Below are 14,293 nucleotides of genomic sequence, written 5' to 3'. Positions count from 1 at the left end.
ATACAGTTAGGTTTCTCACTTTTCTGCTTGTTCAGTCTGGATTAAAATTAGACTTTAAATAAAATTCAAATAGTTCTGTTTCCTCTAAGTTTTTGGAGTGATATCCTGATATTAAAGAATTCCTGTTGAACTTTGATGTGATGTCATAAAAGGGTTTGAAATCAAACTATACTAGGATAGGAGATCTTTCATTCAATGTGTGTGGTATTTAGTTCAGTAACCAGGCTACTTGGGAAAATTAACAAATGTAAAACTAACTTTTAGATTTCCTTATTGTAAAAGGGAAGTATGTATATAGTTGGGATTTTTGGAACTTGTTAATAGGATTCTGTTTTTCAGAATGGCTCCTGTAGCACAGTGGGTAATTACCCTCCTCTGTAGTTCTCCAAAGACTGTGCTCAGTGTGATTTAGCAGAACACAGGAAAGCATCTTGGGGATGGGGGAAGGGGTGTAGGGAAGGGACAGTACATTAGCCCGGGGACCAAGTACATGATAGCTGAATATGCTTTAAACTTCTAGCAGTTGCTCTGTGAAGAACCATCCAGCCTTGTCCACTAGCTCATTGTCCCCCACCACTGCTATACTCAACAGCTACCAACAGGATGTGGTTCAGTTCCAGTGTGTTCCAGGTACTAGTGCTGCCTAAATAACCACCCAAACTTGGTGTCTTCAAACAGTAAGCATTTTATTAGGCTCATGGGTTCTGTGGTTTAGCGATTTGGATGGTGCACAATAGGGATTGTTTTTTGTTTCGTTTCATTTCTATTCTGCAATGTTTGAGGCCTCAGTCAGGAAGATTAAGGGCTGCAGGTATCTCCACCAGCCAGGGGCTGTAATCCTCTTGAGCCTTCCTCACTCACCTGGCTGGTGACTGGGCCGAGATGACTTGAAACTTTCCCGTGGCCAGACCCACGGGTGTCCTGGACTTTTCATAAACATAGTAGCTAGGTTTTGAGAGGGCATTGTAAAAGACCCAGGAAGAAGCTGTACTTGGAACGTGCACACAGTATTACTTCCATTACAGTCTTGGTTCTAAGTGAGTCACTAAAGCCATCAAGAAATGTGTGGACAGGTTTTAACACTGCAAGAGTATATCATGAAGAGAAAGCCCTATGCTACAATTCTTGGCCTTTAGAATTGCTGTATCTTCAACAGAAATAGGAGTCCTAAGATCTTGTAAGTCTCCAATGAGCAAGGACACGAAAGTGCTAATGAATGTCCTAGTACAAAATACTGGTAACAAAGTACAAGTATTGGTTTGTGCAAAATCTGGCTCTTGGGTCATCAACTCAGACCTTCTGTCTTTATGTTTTCAGTGCTCTTCCAGCCAAAGACTACCAGGATCACACATGTACTTGAACAGGTTGGATTTAGTACTTTTGCAGTAAAGCAGAATTCACACTACGGGGAACTATGGGGTGTGTCAGAGGGTGTTTAGAACCCATTATGGGGTTTGGACTTTGGTTGGATAATTTGGACAGGGTCTAAGAAACAGGCGTTTCACCCTAGATTGGATATTGCCAGGGCCAATTTTCAATGTTGAGGTATTTCATTATAGAACAGGTGTATATGGAGGAGGTTCTCATTTAAGAGGAAAAAAATTGTCACACTTAGCAAGAGAAGATGATACTTGGTATGCAAGAGTAAAAACTCGTTCAGGACTGGAAGACTGAAAATCAGCTCTCACTGAAAAAGTACCCTTGCTGTTTATCGGTCTGGGAGGACAGACCCAGATAAAGCCAGCTGCAAAGTTAACAGGACACATTTTTCCCCGAAGTCATGCAATTTTAACTGCTCTCATGACCCTTTGTTTGTGTGGCCCCGGCTTTGTTACCAGTGCTGTCTTCACACCTACTTTGCTCTCCCACCCATCTATTCTGGGGCCACCCGATTGCTACATAGCCCTCCCCTCGTGACAGCACCACATCCCAAGTTAATCCCTGCTTCTAATCCTGCTTCAGAACCAGTACCTGTTTCCTCAGAACTTGCTCAGAATCCTTCAACAGGAAACAAATTCTACCAGAGTTGGTGCCCTCTTCCCCCTTGTATAGTCTGCCATTCGTTTCTTCTCTGGAGTTTGCTTCTTTCTTACAAGTCAATATTTTGAGAGACTGCCGGCTTGAGCCTGGTGATCTTTGGCTGACTAGACTTGAATATATGTAAATAATTTCAGGTCACGTGTACTGCTAGTGTTACGTCAGCCTGGCAGAACACCAACCCTGCATGGACCTGCTTCATCCAGGCAGCTGGAGGCCATGTTTTCTGGTAGGTTTGCACCAGGGTAATTCATAATCGCCACCTAGGCTGTGAGCACTGCCAGTGATCTGTGTTTATTACCTTGTTTATCTCCAACTCTCCACTCTTACTTGCTCCTCATCCCTTAAGGACTTGCCTCACAGAAGAAATTGGGCAAATGTAAACAAATGTATCTGCATTCATCTCGTTCTTCCTCTTGTACAGATAGTATCCCTCCTGCTAAAAGGCTAAGTATTCCACATGTGCTCGAATCCCATGCACTCTCTCTCTCTCTCATGAACTTTTCTGTTACTCTGTATTTTTTTGTTTTTAAATCTCCTTCTCTACTGGCGTTTTGCATGAGCTGTTGAACATGTCCTCCTTGGAAGAAATCTGGTCCTTACATTTCTCTCCAACTACAGTTCTGTGCTTTCTAGTCAGATTTTTCAGATGTCCCATTTTTTTTTCCACTTCCTATTTGCTCTTCAAACATACGGCTCCTGCTGCCACTACGTACAACAGCCCTTAGTAATCACATTTATGCCACTAAATCGAATAGGCCCTTGATTCTTTAGCTTGTTCTCTAGGCAATATCTGACACTTCAGTGACACCAAAATTGAAAACCTCTAGGCAGCTGGAATAGAATAGCCGCCTTTCTGGCTTTATGCGTTTCCCCAGGGTTTATGGGATTCTCTCCCCTTAGCTAATCAGTAAGTATTGGTGTTCTTCAAAGCCCACTCTTAAACATTTTCTCTCATGTCACTATATGTCTGGGCTGCCTAATCCTGTCCTTAAGCCTCAGCAGCTATCAACACTGACTCCCAAATTCATTTGTTTTTACACTCTTACTAACTTGTCATTTCCACTAGGAAGACAAAATTGAAGTCATGCTATTCCCTAAACTTTCTCTTCTTGCATCCCTCTTACTGATGGCACTGCTACCTATCCACTTGCCCCAACTAGAACTGGAACTGTTTTTAATGCCTGTTCAATCATCCCCAAGACTATAGAATTGATCTAAGTATTTCTTGAAGCTGTGCTCTGCATCCTCACGGTCTAATCTTGAGTCTGAAACACCATCTCTCCTGTTGCTTTTTCAGACTATTGGGCTTCCTACATCTGTTCCTACATCTTACAATCCATTCTCAGCTGTTTCAGAGATCTTTCTAAAGTACAAATAGCAAAACAAAAAAAAAAAACCCAAAAACACAATAACCCTTGTAGTTAGACAGTTTACAAATAGGAGGTTCTTGGGGTGCCAGGGTGGCTCAGTCGGTTAAGCGTCTGACTTCAGCTCAGGTTATGATCTCGTGGTTTATGGGTTTAAGCCTCACGTCAGGCTCTGTGCTGACAGAGCCTCAGAGCCTGGAGCCTACTTCAGATTCTGTGTCTCCTCTCTGCCCCTCCCCCTCTTGCGTTCTGTCTCAAAAATAAATGTAAAAAAAAACAGGAGTCATTAGAGAGGAAAAAGGTGGGAGCAGGATAGGACCTAAGCACTGTGTGATACAGATTGATGTTACCGATCAATGAAAAATGGCATTCTGAGGGTACCCTTATTTCACTTTACATAAGCTTGAGGTCAATTTGCTTACCAGACATTTAAAAATGGAGATGAATTGGGGCGCCTGGGTGGCTTAGTCGGTTAAGCGTCCGACTTTCGCTTAGGTCATGATCTCGCGGTTCGTGGGTTCGAGCCCCGCGTCGGGCTCTGTGCTGACTGCCAGCTCAGAGCCTGGAGCCTGTTTCAGTCTGTGACTCCCTCTCTCTCTGACCGTCCCCTGCTCACGCTGTCTCTCTCTCTCCTAGAAATAAATAAAACATTAAAAAAAAAAATGGAGATGAATTTAAGGAGTTAGATTTCTCCCCGTTCCTTGCTGTAGCCACTTTTGCTTAAAACCCTTGTAATAGTCTGCCATTGGTTTTTTTTTTTTTTTTTTTTTTTAATGTCTATTTCTGGGGCGCCTGGGTGGCTCAGTCAGTTAAGGGTCCGACTTCGACTCAGGTCATGATCTCAGGGTTCGTGGGTTCAAGCCCCACGTCAGGCTCTGTGCTGACAGCTCAGAGCCTGGAGCCTGTTTCAGATTCTGTCTCCCTCTCTCTCTCTGACCCTCCCCTGCTCACACTGTCTCTCTGTCTCTTTCAGAAATAAATAAAAACATTAAAAATTAAAAAAAAAATTAACGTCTATTTCTGAGAGGAAGAGAATCCCAACCAGGCTCCACACTGCCAGCACAGAGCCGGACTTGGGGCTCAAACCTAAAGAACCATGAGATCATGACCTGAACCAAAATCAAGAGTTGGACACTTAACCGACTAAGGCATTCAGGCACCCCTACCATTGCTTTTAAGATAAAAGTCCCTAATTCACGAAACCATAATGATCAAGCCCTTGCGTATCTCTATACCCCATTCAGGCTTTCTCTCCCCTAAAGGCCTCTTTCCTCTGTAACCATTCTTAAACCAAACTGGTCTTTTTAAGGGTCAAGATCTTTCCTTTGGGTTCTCAGGGCCTTAACACAGGGTGTTACCTCTGCTTGAAACACTTTGACCCCCACTGTACCTGGCTAACACCTTACCTACCCTTTGTATTTCATTGGACATGTTTCCTCAACCTCAGGTCTGCCCACTACATGCCCTCACAGACCTCTGTATTTTATTTTAGGAACACTTACCACAACTGTGATCGAATTACTGTCTACTCCTTTCTTTCCAGTTAATCACCAGTCCTCATCCTCTACCCTGGGTCTCATTCCCTGCTTTATTCCTAAGGTACCCAGCACATAATAGTTTCTCCATAAATACTTAATGACAATAAATTTATCAGACACTTCTGCTTGCTACTTTAGAAAAAAAGTGCAGATACATAGTTGAAAGATATTTTCTGACACCAAATTATAAAAAGAAGAGGTCTCTCTATCTTTGGCCAAGATTTTGTTTTGTTTTTTATGTTACAGCTTTATTAATGTATAATTTTTGTTTGGATTAGTTAAATAAGCGTTAGTCCACCAAAATCCACCCACGTGGTTAGCTTTTGGCTGAAGTGCCAGATGCTGGTCCTCACCGGAAGAGTCACAACCAGGTCGTACCGGTTCCAACTCGAGTATCTTAAAGATCAAAGAGGAAGCAACCACATTCAGGACTGAGAACGCCCACCTGCCTTACTTCCGGTCCCGTCCTTTGCTCGGAGCTCGACAGATTGGCTCCCAGAGCGGGGGGCGTGGTCTGGGCGGGACTTCCGGTCTTTTCGGAAAGACAGACGCTGCCCCAGGTTGCGGGAAGATTTGAACTGCTGTTGATTTCCTGTGTTTACTTGGCGGGGAGGTAGTTGGCGTTTCAGCGTCTTACTTGGCGGGGAGGTAGTTGGCGTTTCAGCGTCTTACCTGCTAGTGACTCGACAAACGTCTCGGCCAAAAATATTCTCCCTGTGGCCTTATTCCTCTGCGCTGGTCTCTTTTCTCTCGTGAAGACACATCACTTGTTGGTAATTCGTCAAATTCATGAAAATATCCCTCGAGAAGCACTCGTGTGTGGACTTTAAGCATTTCGGCAAATAAAGCCCAGGGGCCGTTGATGGACCTTATTTCCACGACTTTTCATCTCAGAACTGCCGTGTGAGTCCAAGACGTTGGTGGAGGTTTTGGTGAGGCTTTTTCTGTAACTACATATTACCATTTTGAGAAATGAGGTCCAGGTGATGTCAAGTGCAGACTTGTCAAGTAGGGAGATTGTTAAACATTCTGTGACGTAATGACTGGGAGGTGAAAACAAACCGGAAGAAGACAGTAGAAATGAAGCTGAAATGTGGGTTGGAGCCGGTTTATGTTTTTTTATGATATGCCGGGAATTTTAAATATTCCACTGTTTGTTGTGTATGCTTGTTATTTAAATAAATAACAACTGTATCTCAGTAACCTTTTTTTTTTTTTTAATTAAAAACTTGGCCAAACATAGAGTTCTTTTCCCAGTCGGAAAAAAAAAAAACAACAAAACCTGTTTTATTAGTTTTCCTGAAATAGCAAATAGACATCTGAAATATATAAGTATATATTTCTATTTATGTATTAACTATATTTATTTCTGTATATGTGTTTATATATATGCAATAGAAATACATTTATTGCTATGAATATTTATTGCTTGTTAAATGAACAAATATGTAAACAAGTGTTGTAAAATGGTTGGTATGGTAAAATGGTCTGGATAGTTGTAAGTTTCCTATAACAGCAGTACTGGAAATGAATTGGAGAGGGAAGGAACTGGAAGAAGGTCCCAGATAGTTGCAGAAATGGAGGGGAGATTTGATGAACTGAAGTGGAAAAGGAGCCGGGCTCATAAAAGAAAACTACCAAATCAATAAGACATGGTACAGGGGTGTGGAGAGAAATATTGCTAACATTGAGATGCCATTGACTTAAATTGCAAATTCAGGAAGAATGAGAATTTTGAAATCCACTTATTCTTTCATCATTAAATAAATATTTGTAGCCTTATTATTTGCCAAGTATTGTTTTAAATGGCAGTGATATAACTGTGAATATGACAGATGAGGTCTGGTCTGATTGAGTTTATATCCTGGTGGGAAAAGTCAAAAAGTGATCAAATGAATAGAATCAGTTTTGATAGTGAAAGATGCATGAGTAAAAAAGATGAAATGGATAAAAAGTGATTGGGAGATGATTGGGAACAATAAAGTTAGGCCTTTGAGGAAGTGCTATTTAAGCTTAAAAGACGAAGAGCCAGCCATGTGATAAGCCAGGGCAAGGACAGGCTAGGCAGAAAAAACAGTGCAAATGTTCTGATATAGAAAACAGCCTGTTTTTAAAACATTAAAAAGGTCGGTGTAGCTAAAATGGCCTGAACAAGGAGAGAGTTATGAGATGACTTGTGGAGAGGAAGACGGGGCCAGATTATATGGCTGTTAGAGGCCATGGTTAGGAATTTCGTGTAAGTGCAGAATGGTAGATTGTGAGCCAGGATGTGATCTCATTTTTATTTTAAAAGATCCCTCTGGCTATTGTATGTGGCCTGGACTTGAGGGAGGTAAGAGTGAAAGTGAAATTAGGGGACGTTACAGAAGTTGCTTTGGTGGGAGTGATTATGTTCCATTTTAGTCATATGGATTGAGTTTGATTAATTCAGTCATGTGGATTGAGTGGAACATGAAGAGACATCTAGCAGGCCACTGGAAGCTCGAAGGAAAGGTCTGGTGGATTTGGAAATTCTCTATAGAGCAGAAATAAAATTGTGTGACTCTCAGGAGAGACCATATGGTTTAATGTTTACTTATATTCTAACATATTCTACAGAAGATTATAGGCTAGTCATATGTAGCTGATTACATTGAAAGCAGGTAAGATTTTTTTAAACAGCAAGGGTGAGCATAAAAGCAATATGAGTGTATATAGTAAGAAGAGATGAAATGGGGACTGAGGTCAGGTCTTGAATCCTTGATTTAAAAGAATGGTGAAAAGGAATGATTAAACTAAGAACAGAGGTGTAGGGGTGTCTGGTGGGCACAGTCAGTAGAGCATGTGACTGTTGATCTCAGGATCATGAGTTCAAGCCCCACATTAGGTGTGGAGCCTATTTAAAAATAAAAAAAAAGTTAAAACCAGGTAGATGTAGTGGAGGAAACCATGGCACTCCCCCTCTCCTTTAAAAAAAAAAAGGGCAGAGGAAAAGAGAGTTCGGTACAGGGGCAGGTAGATAACACTATCACATAGTGACCAGTTTAGTGGGATGAAGACTGAAGTTACTGGATGTAGATAGACATCGGTGAGGGTTGTGAAACAATTTCAGTAGAAAGGTGGAAGGAACCTGGATTACAATGGATTGAAGATGGATGGGAGAGAAAATAGACAGTGAATAGATACTAAACTTGAGAAGTTTTTTGGTAGGAAAGAAGGGTAAACTGAGGAAACTTACTTTTTTTCTGCCAGGTGAAAGTTGGTCGCCTGAGTAGTAAGATATAATGCCTTAGAAGGGGATGGGTTGGTGTTTAGAAAGGAAAGTCTGAGAAAGGATGATGTCCTAGAGGGAGGTGAGTAAGTGTCAGAGAGGATAGGGTTTATTACCTAAGATTTCTTGAACTGGTACAGGCGACTTTGCAATACTGGCACTGGCGTATATGTTCCCTTGTGTAATCCTTGCAACAATCCTGTTACCATCCCTCGCTCTATAGATAAGAGAAACAAACAACCTGAGGCATATAACTAGTAAATGGTAGAGTATGAATGGAACCCAACCCTCTAATTCCCCTTCAGTCATCCCTATATGGAAAGCATAGGTGATGACACAGTAATTCTGGAGGTAGGGAGGAAGAAATTGAATTCAGTGAAATAAGAATGAATCTAAGACACTAGACGATTAATTAAACTTGCTCAGTAGGGACATGAAACTACTTCCTTAATGTCAGACTAGGGACAAAAATCCAGGTATTGGGATTTCTTTTTCAGTATTCTTTTTTCTTAGGCCTGATAGTTTTGGCCTGCCTTTTGCATGCATTACAAATGATTTGCTGTATTCTTATGCAAAGGTGGAATTTCCTTTTATTTGGAATTAGTTACTGAACATATAATTTACAGAAATTAAACTTCAGGAGGACTAAAGCTATTGAAATTATAAAGGCAGTTATAACTAGGTGGGCTTTCTTCTCCCTCTAGGTGATCTTCCCACCCTGGAGTAAAGCCCTAGGGGTTAATCAAGGCATTCTGTTAAGGTTGTTAATTTCAAATCATTTAAAAGTAGGTAGTAAACTAATCACTTTTCATCCAACAAAATTAAATGCTATGGAAGTATGTTTTGCTTATGTTCTTAGAAAATGCATTCATTTTTTTATGATAGACCTTTTGTACATTGAGAGAACTATTTATGCTACCATGTTTCCTATTCAGTCTTCACCTTGGCAGGACATTTTATCCATAGTCATAGTAATGGCAGCTGAAGTGCGGATGGTACTTTATGAAGATGATTCTGTGCAAGTGCAATATGTCGATGGTTCCAGACTGCAGCTTTCTCCTTGTGGCTCTGAATTTTTATTTGAAAAGGCGCCTCCCATTTCAGCACATCCTTTAGAACAACCAGAAAGGATTCGTCAAAGGACACACTTTGTTATCAGCACTTACCGAGTACGTAATGGCTTAAAAACAGCGCTTTCTGATGCCAGAATATTGGTGAGGTAGTTAGAATATGGAAACTAATTAGTATTTCAGATTACTGTCACTTTAAATTTGTTTTCAAATTATTTTACATTTTTTGAAGGTTACATTTTATATCTTTCTTTGTAGGAGCAACTACAGCGAGCCATAGATTTTCGAAATTCTTTTGCTACTTGCCCTTTTTTATCAGAAAGCATTATACCTTCTGAAAGAAAAAAGGTAATTTTTTAAAGCTTTTTGTAAGTAATATTTGAGGACCAGTAATTAGAAACATGTAGTTTAATATTTAATCTTTTTCTTCATGACACTTAAGAATACACACATTGCTATAGAATGTGTAGGCCTACATAGTTCACCAGACTGCAATGTTCTGATATGTTATATACATATTTTTTAAAAAATAAAGTTTATTTATTTATTTTGAGAGAGAGCATGAGCAGGAGAGGGGCAGAGAGAGAGAGAGAGAGAGAGAGAGAATCCCAAGCAGGTTCCAGGTGTCAACACAGAGCCTGATGCAGGGCTTGAACTCAGGAACCGTGAGACCATGACCTGAGCCAAAATCAAGAGTCAGATGCCCAACCAACTGAGCCACCCAAGCACCTTTTTTTCTCTCATTCTTTATCTGTTTGGGTGTGTTTAGTTTTCATTTCTCTCTCTGTAAGAGAGATAATCTTAACATTATCAAATATTCTTTGCAAAACCATATATATAGACTGACACCTGGGTCTCCATGTTTTATTCTTTCTAGATAGTAGAACACAAACAAGACTTTTTAAAGACCTTTCTTACACAATACGTAAGCATTGAATGTATGGAAACATTGGACTGTTGACAAAATACTCCCCATCTCTCCTTGTCCCCTCAACTCAGCGTATCTTCATTGACTTCTCAGAAGTGAGATGGCCCAGTCCTGGTACTGATGATGGCATGCTGTGTATGCAGAGCGGCACCGTGAAGATATCATCATTAGACGGGCATGCATACCTTTGTCTGCCGAGATCACAGCTTGAATTTACAGTACATTTTTTGTGTAAAGTAAGCCAGAAGCCAGACTCCTCTATAGTATTGTCAGAAAAGAAGAATCAAGCAAGAAAAGACAAACTAGATGAAAAAGCAGGCAAAATCTGTACATATGGAAGTTTATCAAGACAGACACCGAAGAGTAAAGAAAATGAACTTTACTATCAGATCATGAAATCCAAGGAACTTTTAGAGGAAAAGAGCTGTATAGATGGAGCCGAAGGGAGGGAGGAGCCACCTCTGCCAGGTTCAAAACACACGTGTGTATACACGTGGGTGAAGCAACGCTGGCCTGTGGCCTCCTGTCCAGAGGAATGGAAATATCCCTTATCATTAGCACTTCATTTGCATAATAAAATCAGCAGTATGTCTAGAATTGATGCAGCCATCACCCAGAATAAAACTTTAACTTCTGGTATTTCAGAGGAAAGAGGAAAAGAGGTTTCTGTTCTTCCCAGGGCCCTGTTACTCAGCTGTCCTGTCCCACACCTGCACAGGTAATGGAAGAATGGTTTATTTGTCATAAAACCCTTGTCAGAGCCAGTCTTTACCTAAAGATAATTTTTCTTTCTTAATCCTCTACCATTCATAAGGAAAGTTCACTCAGTGACCTAAAACTTTGCTAATAACCGATAGTAAAGAATTTCCCTGGCCAGTGTGCTGCTTATTGTTTCTTACTCCGTGTCCATGCATTGAGTGTTTATGGAAGGCTGACCACACACTATATGCTTTGTTAAGCACAGAGACTATAGAGATGTCTAAGCCATAGTCCCTGCTTTCTAGGAACTTAGACTCTATTAAGGTCACTGTCACTGACGAGATTATTAAGGTGTGGTAAGTAATGGCACAGGGCTCTGGTGGTGAACACAGAGGAGCATCAGCTGCCACTCAGTGGAGCCCATTACTTTGGTTGCCGGAGCATGGATCTGACCAGTTTATGAGCATGGGTTCTTTTCTTTTGTACCTAGTCTCAGAGGCCACCCCTGTCTTTGGTTAGCTGACTATACATCTATTTATTGAAAATTTTTGAAAAAAAGGGTAAACATGGAGAGGCCTCTGGAGGCCAGATATAAACCTTTTCTCTCACTAAGAGGTGAATAAACAAATGGTTACAGATTTGTAACACAAACTCTAGAAGTAGTATGGTAATAATGGCAACCGCTAACACAAAGCGCTCATGTGCCGGGCACAGCTCTGCTGTAGCCATTCGATTCTTATAGTAGCTCCATGAGGAAAGTACTGTTATAGCCCCATTTTGTAGAGGAAGTTGAGACACAGGAAGATGAAATAACCTGAGCAGGGTGTGTAGCTAGTGCTTGTGGAATTGGGGTTTGAGCCCAAGCAGTCTCTGAATATATATTTGCTGTTTAAAGCAAAACAAGGGAATGATTTTTCAGGCTGGTCATGATTATCTGATTAAAATGGAAAGTTCTAGTATTATAAGTGCACACTGAAATATTTAGGCTTCTAAATTAACAATTATCAGTAACCTGTCACTATATTTATTTTTTTTTAATGTTTTATTTATTTCTAGAGACAGGAGAGGGTCAGAGAGAGAGAGAGAGAGAGATACGGAATCCGAAGCAGGCTCCAGGTTCTGAGCTAGCTTTCAGCACAGAGCCCGACGCGGGGCTCGAACCCACAAGCTGTGAGATCATGACCTGAGCCGAAGTCGGACACCCAACTGACTAAGCCACCCAGGCACCCCATCCTGACACTAACTTTGGATTAAAATCCATTATCTTTTTTTTTTTTTTCTAGGAGAGAGAGAGACAGAGACAGCGCGAGCAGGGGAGGGTCAGAGAGTGATGGAGTTACAGACTCTGAAACAGGCTCCAGGCTCTGAGCTGGCTGTCAGCACAGAGCCTGACGCGGGGCTCGAACCCATGAACCGCGAGATCATGACCTAAGCGAAAGTCAGACGCTTAACCGACTAAGCCACCCAGGCGCCCCTAAAATCCATTATCTTTAAACATGGTTTAATAGGCCTTCCATTTTCTGGTCCTTTCCTACCAATCTATGATCCTCATCACGTTTGCCCTTGCTTTCTCTCCTCTTGCTAAACTGGACTTTTTACAGTCTCTAGAATGCCTATTCAAGCTTGGCTTCACCACTGCACCTACGCTTTCCTCTGCGAGGAGCACTGCTTTCTCTTTCTCGGTTTGCTAACTTGTGCACGTCTTCAGGTCCCAGCGCAAGCCTTTCTTCCTTAACGGTAGTTATCTGGAAGTCCCTGGACAGGATTAGGTTCTTCTGCAAGCCCATAGTGTCCAGTAATTCTCCTTTCTTTGTGTTCAGTGTTTACTATTTAACATCTCTGCTCGATAGGAATCTTCACTGAGGGCAGTGACCATGTCTGCTTTTTTGGGTGTTGTACCTGCAGTGTGCATAGCATAGCTATTGCAGAAAATATTTGTGGCTTGAATCCTTAATTTATGTAATTGTGCTGAGATTAAATAAGATTGTTAAAAATACAGGAAAAAAACATGGAAAAATAAGAATAGTTTCAGTTTCCTTCATATTAATTTTTCTTGGATCTAACAAGTTTAGCAAGAAATAAATCTTATTATAGTTGCCCTATTTTGTTGATTTCTAAAGGTAATTATGTTGAGCAACCAGAATTAATAGCTTGTATTTTGTCCTTCACAGGTGGAATTTTTGTGATTCACTCTCACAAGGACAGTTTGATGAAGAATATCCCTATCCTGAACTGGTGAAAGTGGTTTGGTACAAAGGTATAACTTACCGGTAAGACACCAGTGCTGGGGCTACTTCGCGATGTCTGAGGGGATGGACTAGCCTTGCAGACAGACTCCCATAAAAGGACAGTTTGGGTAGGGCAATCATTCTTCTGTTTGGTCCTATGTTTTATAGGTCTTAAAATGTGGTTTTATTAGTGCACATAGGGTTCATGTGACTAATTCACGTTAACCATATTCACAAGGCTTTTGTGACAACTCCAGAGCCAGTGAGGCTTAGTTTTGCTAGTGAATGAAATACTTAGGTCAGTTATTTAGGATACCCCTTCCAAGCATCGGGGGATCTACTTGTCTGAATTAGTCACATCAAAATGTTGCCTATTGAGCATGGAATTAGAGGAGATTAGAGGCTCCTCTGTGTCTGCACTATTTCACTGAATAATCCCTACCCCACCACAAAGTACACTTCTCTAGTGACTAGACTAGTAATATTGGCTAGATTCAGGGTTTCACTTCTATAAATAACGGTAGAATAGCACTGCAAAATTTTGTTCTTTGGACCCTCCTTTTCTTGCATGAAAGCCCATCCCCTTCTGACAATATATTCTTCATATATTTCTCAACAAAAACTGACTTGGCTGAAGTTTTTATACATTATATATCCAATACCTTGATCGTACTTGACTACTTCAAGTATGATTAGTCACCTTCTTTTAGGGATGGCTCTTTTACACATGACTAATTTCATTCATCAGATAATGATTCTACTAGTTTGATTGTTTTTTGTTTTTTAATGTTTATTTGTCTTTGAGAGAGACAGAAACAGAGTGTGAGCAGGGGAGTGTCAGAGAGAGAGAGGGAGACACAGAATCCGAAGCAGGCTCCAGGCTCTGAGCTGTCAGCACAGAGCCCAGCATGGGGTTTGAACCCACAAACCACGAGATCATGACCTGAGCTGAAGTTGGACACTTAATTGACTGAGCTACCCAGGCACCCTAACTACTAGTTTGTTGTTTTTTTCATTTTTTTTTTTTTTATGTTTTATTCATTTCTGAGAGAGACAGACAGCCTGAGCAGGGGAGGGTCAGAGAGAGAGAGAGGGAGACACAGAATCTGAAGCAGGCTCCAGGCTCTGAGATAGCTGTCAGCACAGAGCCCAGCGCGGGGCTCGAACCCATGA

At 41.1% G+C, this 14,293-nt stretch overlaps 1 protein-coding gene across 1 annotated transcript in view; it reads left to right on the top strand.

Moving 5' to 3' along the window:
- Nucleotides 1–5,198: 5,198 nt before the first annotated feature.
- Nucleotides 5,199–14,293, top strand: part of CUNH5orf34 (chromosome unknown C5orf34 homolog) — a 27,188-nt gene continuing 18,093 nt past the window's right edge. The window contains exons 1-6 of the mRNA XM_039234149.1: nucleotides 5,199–5,558; nucleotides 5,594–5,877; nucleotides 9,131–9,364; nucleotides 9,524–9,613; nucleotides 10,265–10,911; nucleotides 13,064–13,162. Of these exons, the coding sequence (XP_039090080.1) occupies nucleotides 9,170–9,364; nucleotides 9,524–9,613; nucleotides 10,265–10,911; nucleotides 13,064–13,162 (1,031 nt within the window). The 5' untranslated portion in view covers nucleotides 5,199–5,558; nucleotides 5,594–5,877; nucleotides 9,131–9,169. The remainder of the gene's footprint in view (nucleotides 5,559–5,593; nucleotides 5,878–9,130; nucleotides 9,365–9,523; nucleotides 9,614–10,264; nucleotides 10,912–13,063; nucleotides 13,163–14,293) is intronic.

The sequence above is a fragment of the Hyaena hyaena genome, unplaced genomic scaffold (assembly GCF_003009895.1).
Source record: "Hyaena hyaena isolate Hyena2069 unplaced genomic scaffold, ASM300989v1 scaffold_83, whole genome shotgun sequence".
NCBI classification, from domain to species: domain Eukaryota; kingdom Metazoa; phylum Chordata; class Mammalia; order Carnivora; family Hyaenidae; genus Hyaena; species Hyaena hyaena.
This window is presented reverse-complemented; position numbering and strand designations above follow the sequence as displayed.